The sequence below is a fragment of the Taudactylus pleione genome, unplaced genomic scaffold (assembly GCF_031769625.1).
Source record: "Taudactylus pleione unplaced genomic scaffold, aTauple2 ptg000313l, whole genome shotgun sequence".
Lineage (NCBI taxonomy): Eukaryota > Metazoa > Chordata > Amphibia > Anura > Myobatrachidae > Taudactylus > Taudactylus pleione.
The window spans coordinates 7,374,360-7,388,839 of record NW_028284714.1 but is presented as its reverse complement, the minus strand read 5'-3'; the positions used below and the strand labels follow the sequence as shown (position 1 = coordinate 7,388,839).

General features: G+C 44.5%; 1 protein-coding gene across 3 annotated transcripts in view; it reads left to right on the top strand.

Annotated features, from left to right (window-relative positions):
• The window catches only part of LOC148510710 (N-acetylneuraminylgalactosylglucosyl-glucoside beta-1,4-N- acetylgalactosaminyltransferase 2-like), a 317,743-nt gene that overhangs the window by 205,476 nt on the left and 97,787 nt on the right, over window positions 1-14,480 (top strand). For all 3 annotated transcript variants that reach the window (XM_088442512.1, XM_088442511.1, XM_088442513.1), the window contains exons 7-8: window positions 7,194-7,280; window positions 10,286-10,473. In XM_088442512.1, coding sequence (XP_088298638.1) covers window positions 7,194-7,280; window positions 10,286-10,473 — 275 coding nt within the window. The remainder of the gene's footprint in view (window positions 1-7,193; window positions 7,281-10,285; window positions 10,474-14,480) is intronic.

Genomic DNA, 14,480 nt, shown 5'->3' with positions numbered 1-14,480 from the left:
AAACCTAGGATCGAGCACGGTGGCCAAAATGTAGTGGTCTGATTTCAACAGATTGACCACCCTGGAATCCTGGCAAAGCGAATGAAGGGCTTCATCCACAAGTCCCACATGCCGAGCGGAATCGCTCCGTCTTAGCTCCTCCTTCACTTTCTCCAGCTGCTTCTGCAAAAGCCTGATGAGGGGAATGACCTGACTCAAGCTGGCAGTGTCTGAACTGACTTCACGTGTGGCAAGTTCGAAGGGCTGAAGAACCTTGCACAACACGGAAATCATTCTCCACTGCGCTTGAGTCAGGTGCATACCCCCTCCTTTGCCTATGTCATAGGTGGATGTATAGGCTTGTATGGCCTTTTGCTGCTCCTCCATCCTCTGAAGCATATAGAGGGTTGAGTTCCACCGCGTCACAACCTCTTGCTTCAGGTGATGGCGGGGCAGGTTCAAGAGTGTTTGCTGGCGCTCCAGTCTTCGGCACGCAGTCGCTGAATGGCGAAAGTGGCCAGAAATTTTTCGGGCCACCCAAAGCGTCTCCTGCACGCCCCTGTCGCTTTTCAGAAAATTCTGCACCACCAAGTTTATTGTGTGAGCAAAACATGGGACGTGCTGGAATTTGCCCAGATGTAATGCCCGCACAATATTGGTGGCGTTGTCAGATATCACAAATCCCCAGGAGAGTCTAAGTGGGGTAAGCCACTGGGCGATGATTTCCCTCAGTTTCTCTAAGAGGTTGTCGGCGGTGTGCCTCTTACTGAAACCGGTGATACACAGCGTAGCCTGCCTTGTAACGAGCTGGCGTTTCTGAGATGCTGCTACTGGTGACGCTGCTGCTGTTGCTGCGTAAGGTGATACATCTACCCAGTGGGCTGTCACAGTCATATAGTCCTTAGTCTGCCCTGTTCCACTTGTCCACATGTCCGTGGTTAAGTGGACATTGTGTACAACGGCATTTTTCAGGACACTGAGGACACTTTTTCTGACGTTTCTGTACAGTCTCGGTATCGCCTGCCTAGTGAAGTGGAATCTAGACGGGATTTGGAACCGGGGACACACTACCTCCATCAATTGTCTAAATCCCACTGCACTAATGGCGGATACCGGACGCACGTCTAACACCAACATAGCAGTCAAGGCCTCAGTTATACGTTTTGCTTCAGGATGACTGCTGTCGTACTTCATCCTCCTCGCTAAGGACTGTTGGAGGGTCAATTGTTTAGTAAAAGTAGTGGTGTTCCTACTTCCTCTCTGGGATGATGAACGACTCCCAGCAGCAGCAGCAACAGCAGCAGCGGCAGCAGTAGGCGTAGCAATGCAGGATCCTCCGGAGGAATCCCGGATAGGAGAGTCAGTCATGCCAGTGATATGGCCTGCAGGACTACTTCCGATCCTGACTAAGGAGGAAATTGACGAGGAGGGAGTTGACGGTGTGGTTTGCAGGCGCTTGGATACAACAGGACAACGGGATTTAGGTGTCCCTGGACTGCTTACGGTCTGAGCCAAAGTTTCTGAACTTGACAGTAACTTTTTATGAACGCGCTGCAGGTGCCGTATAAGGGAGGATGTTCCTAGGTGGTTGACGTCCCTACCCCTACTTATTTCACCTTTACATATGGTACATATGGCAAGACAGTTGTTGTCCGGATTTGGATAGAAATATTGCCAGACCAAAGAGGTGGAATGTTTGGTCTTCTGCCCAGGCATGACCGTGATGGGCTTTTTCATCCCACGGACAACAACTGTCTCCCCCGGAGCCTGATTTAAACAAACCACATCACCATCAGAATCCTCCTCGCCAACTTCCTCCTCAGCGCCAGCTACACCAGTATCCTCATCCTGTTGTACTTCAACAGTGACATCTTCAATTTGCATATCAGCAAGTGGACTGTGGGTGCTCCTTTCAGCACTTGCAGGGGGCGTGCAAATGGTGGAAAGAGCCACCTCTTCCCGTCCAGTGCTGGGAAGGTCAGGCATCGCAACCACCACCACACTTGGACTCTCTTTGGGGATTTGTGATATCTTCTTAGAAAGCACAGTTCTTCGCTGTGCTTTTGCCAGCTTAACTCTTTTGATTTTTTTAGTGGGAGGAGTGCTTCCATCGTCATGTGAAGCTGAACCACTAGTCATGAACATACTAGGGATCGACCTTAGCCGTTCCTTGCCACTCCGTGTCGTAAATGGCATATTGGCAAGTTTACGTTTCTCTTCAGCTGATTTAAATGTCTTTTTCAAGGTCATTTTCCTGAACTTTGCCATTTGGGATTGTATGTGCCCTCTACTATGACATTGGGCATCGGCCTTGGCAGACGACGTTGATGGCATGTTATCGTCTATGTCATGACTAGTGGCAGCAGCTTCAGCACTAGGAGGAAGTGGTTCTTGATCTTTCTCTATTTTATTTTTATCGGAGAAAGTTTGGTCCTCCATTTATGTTATATCGATTTGATATATACGTGCGGCTAAACACAGAAAATTAATTTTTTTTTGGTTCGGACTGGAGTGTACTTTGTGGGTTACAGCACCCTTTAACGGTCAAGCCAGCCGGCCCTTTACTTATGACACAGGCGCACTCTTGGCACTACTTTGTTGATGCACGTGCGGCTACTGCGCACACAATTCACAAACACAGAAATTAATTTTTTTTTGGTTTGGACTGGAGTGTACTTTGGGGGTTACAGCACCCTTTAACGGTCAAGCCAGCCGGCCCTTTACTTATGACACAGGCGCACGCTTGGCACTACTTTGTTGATGCACGTGCGGCTACTGCGCACACAATTCACAAACACAGAAAATAATTTTTTTTTGGTTTGGACTGGAGTGTACTTTCGGGGGTTACAGCACCCTTTAACGGTCAAGCCAGCCGGCCCTTTACTTATGACACAGGCGCACGCTTGGCACTACTTTGTTGATGCACGTGCGGCTACTGCGCACACAATTCACAAACACAGAAAATAATTTTTTTTTAGGTTTGGACTGGAGTGTACTTTCGGGGGTTACAGCACCCTTAACGGTCAAGCCAGCCGGCCCTTTACTTATGACACAGGCGCACGCTTGGCACTACTTTGTTGATGCACGTGCGGCTACTGCGCACACAATTCACAAACAGAAAATAATTTTTTTTTTGGTTTGGACTGGAGTGTACTTTCGGGGGTTACAGCACCCTTAACGGTCAAGCCAGCCGGCCCTTTACTTATGACACAGGCGCACGCTTGGCACTACTTTGTTGATGCACGTGCGGCTACTGCGCACACAATTCACAAACACAGAAAATAATTTTTTTTTTGGTTTGGACTGGAGTGTACTTTCGGGAGTTACAGCACCCTTAACGGTCAAGCCAGCCGGCCCTTTACTTATGACACAGGCGCACGCTTGGCACTACTTTGTTGATGCACGTGCGGCTACTGCGCACACAATTCACAAACACAGAAAATAATTTTTTTTTGGTTTGGACTGGAGTGTACTTTCAGGGGTTACAGCACCCTTTAACGGTCAAGCCAGCCGGCCCTTTACTTATGACACAGGCGCACGCTTGGCACTACTTTGTTGATGCACGTTCGGCTACTGCGCACACAATTCACAAACACAGAAAATAATTTTTTTTTGGTTTGGACTGGAGTGTACTTTCGGGGGTTACAGCACCCTTTAACGGTCAAGCCAGCCGGCCCTTTACTTATGACACAGGCGCACTCTTGGCACTACTTTGTTGATGCACGTGCGGCTACTGCGCACACAATTCACAAACACAGAAAAAAATATTTTTTTAGGTTTGGACTGGAGTGTACTTTCGGGGGTTACAGCACCCTTAACGGTCAAGCCAGCCGGCCCTTTACTTATGACACAGGCGCACGCTTGGCACTACTTTGTTGATGCACGTGCGGCTACTGCGCACACAATTCACAACCACAGAAAATAATTTTTTTTTGGTTTGGACTGGAGTGTACTTTCGGGGGTTACAGCACCCTTTAACGGTCAAGCCAGCCGGCCCTTTACTTATGACACAGGCGCACGCTTGGCACTACTTTGTTGATGCACGTGCGGCTACTGCGCACACAATTCACAAACACAGAAAATAATTTTTTTTTAGGTTTGGACTGGAGTGTACTTTCGGGGGTTACAGCACCCTTAACAGTCAAGCCAGCCGGCCCTTTACTTATGACACAGGCGCACGCTTGGCACTACTTTGTTGATGCACGTGCGGCTACTGCGCACACAATTCACAAACACAGAAAATAATTTTTTTTTTGGTTTGGACTGGAGTGTACTTTCGGGGGTTACAGCACCCTTAACGGTCAAGCCAGCCGGCCCTTTACTTATGACACAGGCGCACGCTTGGCACTACTTTGTTGATGCACGTGCGGCTACTGCGCACACAATTCACAAACACAGAAAATAATTTTTTTTTTGGTTTGGACTGGAGTGTACTTTCGGGGGTTACAGCACCCTTAACGGTCAAGCCAGCCGGCCCTTTACTTATGACACAGGCGAACGCTTGACACTACTTTGTTGATGCACGTGCGGCTACTGCGCACACAATTCACAAACACAGAAAATAATTTTTTTTTGGTTTGGACTGGAGTGTACTTTCAGGGGTTACAGCACCCTTTAACGGTCAAGCCAGCCGGCCCTTTACTTATGACACAGGCGCACGCTTGGCACTACTTTGTTGATGCACGTGCGGCTACTGCGCACACAATTCACAAACACAGAAAATAATTTTTTTTTGGTTTGGACTGGAGTGTACTTTCGGGGGTTACAGCACCCTTTAACGGTCAAGCCAGCCGGCCCTTTACTTATGACACAGGGGCACTCTTGGCACTACTTTGTTGATGCACGTGCGGCTACTGCGCACACAATTCACAAACACAGAAAATAATTTTTTTTTAGGTTTGGACTGGAGTGTACTTTCGGGGGTTACAGCACCCTTAACGGTCAAGCCAGCCGGCCCTTTACTTATGACACAGGCGCACGCTTGGCACTACTTTGTTGATGCACGTGCGGCTACTGCGCACACAATTCACAAACACAGAAAATAATTTTTTTTTGGTTTGGACTGGAGTGTACTTTCGGGGGTTACAGCACCCTTTAACGGTCAAGCCAGCCGGCCCTTTACTTATGACACAGGCGCACGCTTGGCACTACTTTGTTGATGCACGTGCGGCTACTGCGCACACAATTCACAAACACAGAAAATAATTTTTTTTTAGGTTTGGACTGGAGTGTACTTTCGGGGGTTACAGCACCCTTAACGGTCAAGCCAGCCGGCCCTTTACTTATGACACAGGCGCACGCTTGGCACTACTTTGTTGATGCACGTGCGGCTACTGCGCACACAATTCACAAACACAGAAAATAATTTTTTTTTTGGTTTGGACTGGAGTGTACTTTCGGGGGTTACAGCACCCTTAACGGTCAAGCCAGCCGGCCCTTTACTTATGACACAGGCGCACGCTTGGCACTACTTTGTTGATGCACGTGCGGCTACTGCGCACACAATTCACAAACACAGAAAATATATTATTTTTTTAGCACTTGGGGGGAGCACCCCTGATGGACAGAGCACCCCCTGGACAACACTACAGCACCCCTTTAGGACTGGGACACTGCACAGGACTTTGGAACTGACTGCACAACACAGTCCAGCCAGCCCCTATGGACTTTGAAGTAGTGGACACAGCCCCTATTAACAACAGCAGCACAGCACAACACAGCCAGCCCCTATGGACTTTGAAGTAGTTGACAACAGCAGCACTACACTACACTACACAGCACTAACTCCCACCCTCCCTCTTCACTGTCCACAGCCGAGTGAGAAAATGGCGCCGACGCGGGTACCTTATATAGGATCCAAAACCCGCGAGACTCGGAAGGCGGGATGATGACGTTTTGCCTCGATGTCAGATCCGAGTCAGGCGGGAAAAGTCGAGCCTGACTCGGATCGGACTCGGATCGGGGGGGCTCGGGGGGGTTCGGATTTCAGAAATCCGAACCCGCTCACCCCTAATATAAATGTATTACCATTTCAACTTAAGATTTTATTGTGAAAAGCCACATGTAGAATCCTGATTTTTTATTTTTTTATATTTTGGAAAGGTACTGTACATTCATGTCACAGCAAGTAATACAAAATATTGCATTGTGTTGTTTAAAAAAATACTTTTAGTTCACTTCATTAAAAAAAATTTTTTGCCATTTTGCTTATATTTTATTATGTAATTTAGAAGAGCAAAAAGACCAATGGTATTTTCCAAAGATGCAATATCTTCTAGAAAAACCTCAGCAGGAAAGGGGTTAACAGGAGCCCCGCATTACCATTCTGTGGTGTTGGGGATATTGTTACTTCCACTATTTAACTTTCATTGTTTGGATTCGCTCTTGCCTCCATTGTCTCTCTCATACAGTCTGTGGCTTAGGCTTACTCATATAATTGCATAAGTGGGATGGCTACTGCCCACCACAGTCCTTTGCAACTGCTGTAACTATTCCTAGCATTCTGTTCTGTCAACTAATAGACCGTGGAATCGGAAGATTAAGGGGTTTATTAATAAACAAAAATATGTCTTTTTTTCAGCATTTTAGATGCCATATTTTTGTTTTTCCTGTATTCAGTTAGTTACATAAAAGTGTCTTTTCATTTCTCCTTACACATTCCTGCAGCATGTGCAGCTGTGCAGGAACAGTATTTATATAGATGATAGAAGCAATGCTTCTCTCATCTTAAGAAACATCTCTGGATGGCATTGTGTGCCCTTTTACCTTTAGAAATGGAGAAAAGCAGGGAAGAGGTGTTCTCCTATTGCTTTACTCCGTTGCTACAGCCAGTTCCGTCACCTCTGCTCCCCCGGTTGCTCCCACTCCCCTAGCTGGCTCCCTCCCGTCTGCTCCCCGGCCACTTCTCTGATCAGCGTTGGGCTGCCGTCACCAACACTAATTGTCGCGTATGCAGAAATTGCAGACAATACAAATATTTTTGCAAATGCAAAATATGTTTAAATCTCCTCGATGGGATGGCCCTTTGCCATAAGAGTTGTCCTGCCACTTACATATGGAGATAATAACAAAGTAAAAAGCAGAGAGCTAAAACAATTGAATTCCGCCCTCTGACTGTCAGTCTAGAATACAAGTATAATTAACAACTGTTTAAAAATAGGTTATATTTGTATGATGTATGCTAAATCTGCTTTTTCCCTTGTTTGTTTTTTTAGTAACCTTTCAGATGGGAGAACATGTGGCCAAGTTCCCACTGAAGATAAGACAACCACAGATTCCACTTTTATATGATTCTGGACCAGGTGATTCTGATTGTGATTCTATGTAGTTTTTAGTAGTCACCAAAATAAAACATTTACACTATTACAAAAATAAATCAAAGCAAGTAATAAGCTTGTTCATCCATGATTGGCTCAGTGAATAAAAATATGATATGTCTGTTATGTGTGGCCGCTGTGGCTTGCTATCTGATTGGCTCTCAGATTGACGTTGGCCCGGCGCTTATCCATATATTTGCAAATGTATGTAACCAATACCTCTGAATTTCTATTGTTATGTAGGATTCAAGTATTTTTGTTGATATTGCTGCAGTTTGCTGGAGGGAAAATCCCTTTTTTTCTGTAGTTCAGTGTAAACCCCGCCCTTTACAAGTACCTGTGCAATGTCATTAAGCTGATGTGAGCGACCACCATACTTTTTGTATGTGGCTCTCAGCAGCTGCCTAGCAACTTAAGCGCTGCTATGGCTCTTTCCTGCCTGTATTCTGGCTGTTTCCTAGCAATTAGGTTGCTGACAGCTACGTGTATCAGCTCACCTGTTTGGAATACCTTGTTACCTGCCTCCAGCCGGATGACTCCTGTGATTGGTCTGTCTCCCTTTCATTATGGATTCTGGTCAGTTCTTGCCTGCCAGTGAGATTTCCTAGTTCTTGATTCTAGTGAGCTTGTCACGCGGTCGCTGTACCCTGTAAAGTTCCCAGTCTCCCCGTCTGTTTCTGTGTCCTGGTATCCTGCCCATGTATACCTGCATCTTTGAACCCTGCCTCAGTCTTCTATGTGGAGTCCCTGTCAGTCCTGCTCTTGTATCCTGCTGGATTGTGCCCAGTAGCATTGTCCTGTGTCTATCCCAGCTCCGTGTCTGTGCCTTGTCAAGACCCTCCAGCTTTACCTTTTGTGTCACCTCCGGTCTGTGTCCAGTCCCAGCGATTTATTGTGGATTCACCCTGCCAGTTCAATCATATCAAGTCCTGGCTTTGTTTAAATCCATTCTGTGTGTCTGTTGTTGTCTATTGCAGCAAAGTATATTCATCCCAGCTGAGCCTGTAGTTGCAAGTCTGCAGATAACTGTTTCCTGTGTACGTGGATCCAGTGGTGGCTCCAGAGGTGAGGGGCTGCAGCACAGTCCAAAATTCAAATAGGGGAGCCACACCAACTGCCTTCCCTTCAACATGACTCCTTCCATCAGGTACAAAATGCTCCGCTCCTGGACTTTCACCTAGGTAATTGATAAGACAGGTGTTTCACCACAGGTGACTGCAATCATCAATTAAGAAGGAAGTGCAGGAGCAGAGCATTTTGTACCTAATGGAATGGGTCATGTTGGAGGGTCTGCACCTGCCATTTCAAACGCTGCCAAACATAGATGGCTGGGACTCACTGGTAGTCTCCCCTATTTGAATTTTGGACTGCGCTGCAGCCCCACCACTGGAGCCACCACTGCCTGGATCTGTACTCAAGTTACAGATTTGCCACTTTGTTATATCTCCTGTTATTACTAGAGATGTGCGCCGACGCCCGTGTTTTGGTTTTGCTTTTGGATCTGGATTGGTTGCCAAAACCTCACCTCTGTGTTTTGTTTTTGTGTTTTGGTTTTGGATCTGGATTTTTTTCTTAAAAAAATCAAAAAACTGCTAAAATCACATAAAATTTGCCTTTTTTTGTTCCTACAATATTAATAACCTCAATAACATTTATTTCCACTCGTTTCCAGTCAATTTTGGTTACCTCACAGCTCACAATATTGATTTTTTTTTCCATCTAGTTAAAGGGCCAAAAGGTTGCATCCAGCTTGCTGACTCAAAACTGATTGATATAATTATTAATAGAGTTGAGGACTGTGCAAAGATGATGGTTGGGATACTCTTGAGGATTGAAGGCATGAGCCTTCATAGAGGACAAGGAAGTTGACGGCCTTGCATTATCATGAGGACTGTTGGCGGCAGCTACAACATGTGGTTCTTGGCCTTGCTCTCCTGTCATCTGACAGCCCTCGATATTTTCTGCGGTCTTGAAGCAGTGTCACAAGCACCAATAGTGTAGCCAAGGTGCAGTTACAAAATTCACACACGTGCAGTCGTGCGCACACAGAAAAAAAATATACAAAAGACACACTTTATTTTTTCGGGTCCAGAACTTGGGCCCAGAGCACAGATTGGTGACGACTGGAGTCAGGCAGCACTAGGTTGCGTTGCTGTATATTGTGTCGCTAAGCCTAACAAGCACACACACACAGAAAATAAATAGACAAAATACACTATATTTTGAGGGGGGTTGTGGGGTCAAGAACACAGATAGATGACGACTGGAGTCGGGCAGCACTAGGTTGCATTGCCGACTTGCTAGATCTTGTGCGGCTAAGCCTAATACGCACAGACACATAGACAATTATTAGAAAAAAAACCAATTGATTTCTATTTTTTTTTCAGCTCCAGAACTTGGGCCCAGAGCACAGATTGATCACAACTGTAATTGGGCAGCACTAGGTTGCAACTTGCGTTGCAGGCTGGATCTTGTGCAGTACTGCGGTTAAACCTAGCACGCACACACACACACAGACAAATATAAAAGACACTTTGATTTATTTTTTTTAGCAACTTGCGCTGCTAGCTGGATCTTGTGCGGTACTGTGGTTAAGCCTAACACACACACACACACACACACACACACTGCATGTCTCGATACTGGCTGTGTCTGCGGCAGCTTAGACTTACTCAGAAGGCTGATGGCGCCTGACCTGCGTTTGATGTATTCGGTTTTATGCATGAGCGGCGGATGTGAGATGCTTTCAGTGGGCATCTCTAAGTGCTGGATGGTGAGTGAGCCATTAGCATATTTTCACAATTGCAATCCGTGAGGGATAGCAGCTGTGATGGCAATTGCATGCAGATCTGAATCAGGTCAAGAGTCTTTAACTTCAAACTTCAAATGATTATGTTTATGTCCTTCATATATTATGATGTATACACTGTGCACATATTTACATTTTTCTTTATTAATCTGTTATTATTTTGTTTTCTAAATATGTGCAGATCAAAACCTAATTTCACTTGTCACCATTACAACAAAAACATTTTTCCGTTATGAAAAGCTGAGAGTCCTAATTAAGAGTATCCGCAGGTTTTATCCAGATATTAAAATAATTATTGCTGATGACAATGAGAACCCACAGAAGATTGAAGAACCAAATGTGGAGCAGTATTTCATGCCCTTTGCAAAGGTATATTTACAGTGCAGTAGTTATGGTTTTTCTATTTTTTTCTTTCATTTTGTTCCCTATGCTTGAAACTATTGAGTTACAATACTGTACCCCCTCTTGGCCATTTTTTAATAATTATTTTTTTTTAGCATGTAATATGTCTGTACCCCTTATAAAGTTATGTAGCATTACAGAAATTGTTGCCATTTTATCAATACTGATGGTTATGTTGATAATAACAAATTCCTTTCTGGCCTAATGAGTATTTATATCTGAGGTTTTCAGAAATCTCTCTTTAGGGATTTGTCATTTATACACTACGGGCCAAATGTGCAGTAATAGGGTGAGAGTTTAGAAAACATAAGAGTTTAGCAGTAAACTCTCACACTATTACTCTGGTCGAGTAATATTTACAAAACGGGAAAACATCTGCATGAGACCTTAAATCGTGAGAGTTTTTTGAGACTGAAAACATTGGAGTTTGTATGTTCTCAGACTCTATTACTTTGGCCGAGTTTAAAAAGTATGAGAGTTTACTCTCACATTTCCCAAACTCTCACCCTATTATAGTTGGCCCTATGGATCAGACTCTGAGTTAGATGCAGTGGTGACCGTGTGTGTTTCTTTTTCCGCAATTGCATCTGCGACTTAATGCTAAACAGGGGCGCCGAGAGGGGGGGGAGCGAGTACGGATTACCCGGGCCCGGGCTTCCTGAGGGGCCCTGTCGGGGCGCGGGTCTGGTGCCGCCCCTCCCTCCCTCACAGCAGCCCAGCACACAGCGTGTGCTGAGCTGCAGTGGAGACTGCTCGTGGCTGCTGAGCAGTAGCCACAGCAGTCTCCTATACCTGTGGGGGGGAGCGATCACACTGATCGCGCCACCCCTGGCTTTGAGCAGGGCTGAGGGGGCTCAGAGCACCCCCTCCCCAGCGTGCAGCGCCGCTTTGCAGCGCAGCAAAACTGGGTTTTTTTCCCGGGAAGGGGGCGTGACCACGCCTCCCGCGATTAGGCCACGCCCCCTATTACCCTAGCCAGCTGCTGCTCTCAGCGGGCCTGGTGCTAAATACTAGTATAAGCCTTTCCCTGGTGTACATTGTTGGATCTGAATGTCCAAGGAATGGCATGCGCACTTTGTGCATCTTTAGACTCAACAATCCTGCATCAGACACACCATTAAAATTCGCACCAGTTAAAAAACATCGACCATTTGTAGGAATATCTGCATTGCATCCAACTCCGAATCAACCCTCACGTTTAATAACCAAAGCTTTGTAAGGAAGTCAAACTTTAAATATCAAATTAATGTACTGTATATTTTTTGTAAAAATCACAAACGTTCTTTGACGATTTATTGTGAAATAGAACAAAATCTAAATTATTATCTACAAAGAGGAGATAAATTATATACTGTACCAATTGATTTGCTTGATCTTATAGATAAAAAATACAATTCATGTACAGAACTTTGCTTATCAATAGTTTGTTTCAGATAAACACACATAATATTATTTCTTTGAAAGTTTTAACTTATCGCTATCTCCCCTCGAGCCGCTGTGCCTACAGTGATCTTTCTTCTTCGGGGTCCATAGGGATATTATGGTTGGAAGACCAGGCACCAAACAGTTGAAAACTTTGGCTCCCGGAATGCCCTGGTTCCTCCTCCATATATACCCCGCCCCTAGCCATAGGACTTCAGCTTGTTCGTTTGGAGTGGCAGGATCAGACATACCTTTTGTACAGGAGACTGCTTGGCGGTATTAAGCTTCAATTTTATGATTTATTTTACTTTGGTTTTACTTGAGTGGGCAGTACTAAGCATCAGTATTAGGACGCACGGGCTGCGACTCCATCTACCTCTGCCAAGCCGCAACATCAGTAATTGTGCTGGTGAATTCACCGGGTCGTGGCTGAACTTGGCTAACAGCAATGCTGCATCAGGTAAGGCGATTCCTCGCTTGTGGGGAATCTCCAGTGCCAGATTAAGGTCTACATGGGCCTGGAGCTGAAATTTATGAAGGGCCTATCGTGTGCTGCTACAGGGTAATGTGATAACCTCTGTGGCAGTGTGAATAGTGATGTGGGGGCATGCCTAGTGGATGTGGTCAGCACAGGGGGTGTGGCTATCTCCATGGGGGCATAACTTGCGCCTACTTTTATAGAGCTATAACAAAAAAGGTTTTTTTTTTTTTGTAAAAGGGCAAACACAGCTGCCATCCGCGGCCTATGGCACCTCTGAAGGCTAAGATTGATCATCCCTCTTTGATGCAGCAGCTCCCTATATATATATATATATATATATATATATATATTACAGTATGTTCGTAGCTTGACAAAGGGACAGATGCGTCCTGAAACGTTAGTGGTGTTACAAATGTGTATGTGATACAGATTTACTATTTACACAAATCTCTAAGTGCTGCAGCTTGTTGGTGTCAGTCGTCTACATGGATTCTTCCTGAAGGCACCGGAGTTGATGAATACCTGACAGGAGAATGCCAATCCGAGTGGGAGTATATGTGTATATATATATATGTATATACACATACATGGAGAGGAGCGGTCAGTGAGATTCATTCAGAGCAATTGATAGACTATTGTTATCCAGATCTTTGGAGATTAACCATTTGAAAGCCCCCTCCATCTTTGTGAGTTTCACATTTGGAAAAACAATCTGGTGTGGTTTATGTTGACTATTTGGTGTCTGGAAAACTGAGTTGTCCAGACCTTTCATTATTGAAGACTGTTCACTTGAAAGTCTCGTGGTTTTTATGAATTTCATATTTGGAAAAATGTCCTGATCCACCCCTGAGGAAGTCCTTTTAAGGACGAAATGCGTCAGGTGTTATTTCTAGTCATTTCTAACCTTTTGGGAGAATACAAGGTGGGACAGTAATATTGACCCCCCATTTTTAGATTTTTATATTGTGTATTTTTAAATGATCATTGTGTTACAATAAATCATATATTTTTATGACACTAATAGCGGCCTTTGGCTCTCTTGGGTGATTCTTTCTTGGTGCGAGGGTTCTTCTTTTAGATCAACCATAAGGAAGATTCCACTATACTAAAGAGAAGTGCCAACTTCAAATTTTTTTCATCAATACCATAAAGATTCGATTTCGATCAACATCGTTAGAAGATCAGTTCACGTCAAGTGTATTCTCACGTCTGACTATTGGAGGATACTTTGTTTTAAAGACCTTTTGGAATTTGTTCTACAGTGTCAATTTGGAACCTTATTATTTTCACTTATGCAAATTAAATTCACCTAAAATTAATTATTAATTTGGTCTGTATCTTCTTGGACATTGGTGCAAGATTGATTTAGGTTTAATGATGTTATAAGGACTATATGTAGAAAATTGTTTACTAATTTTGAAGCACACCCTTTTACATTTTTTTGTTGGATTCGATTTGTAGACCCTTCTAACAGGGGGTCAAGGAAAAAGGGGTTGTGGCTATTTATTTATCATTCCATTGAAGTTCTTTACAGACTCATATTTTCAAATTTAGCGCAGTTTAAAGGCTTTCTTCTTGTGGATATATATACACTTTTGTAAGAACTGCACTCACAGAGAACAAAAAGTCAGCTTGTTGGGGTGCACAACTCAGGTCACCTAGCGGAATCCATCCATAGGCAGCCACACATAAATGCAAAGGAAGAGAGAGTACTCACCAATCTTCATACAGTGGGTAGACAACTTTAATAATTCACGATATCACATGAGACAATACGAAAAAAGTTGACGTTTCGGGTCACTCAGGGCCCTTTGTCAAGAACAGAATATCACATCCCCAATCGTCCAGGTAGCAAGTCCCACCACCAGAGCAAATGAGTCTATAAATACCCCAGAGGCCTCTTAGATAGACACACCCCCAATTAAATAAATTAAGTAATACCGCTAAAGTGAGATGTCCAAAAGTAACCTTCACAGGCAATCATGCAGCTGATACAAAAGCATTTACCTGGTAGCCAATGTCACACCACCATGGGCATAGTCCGATGAAACAAACTTCATGATGTACGGAC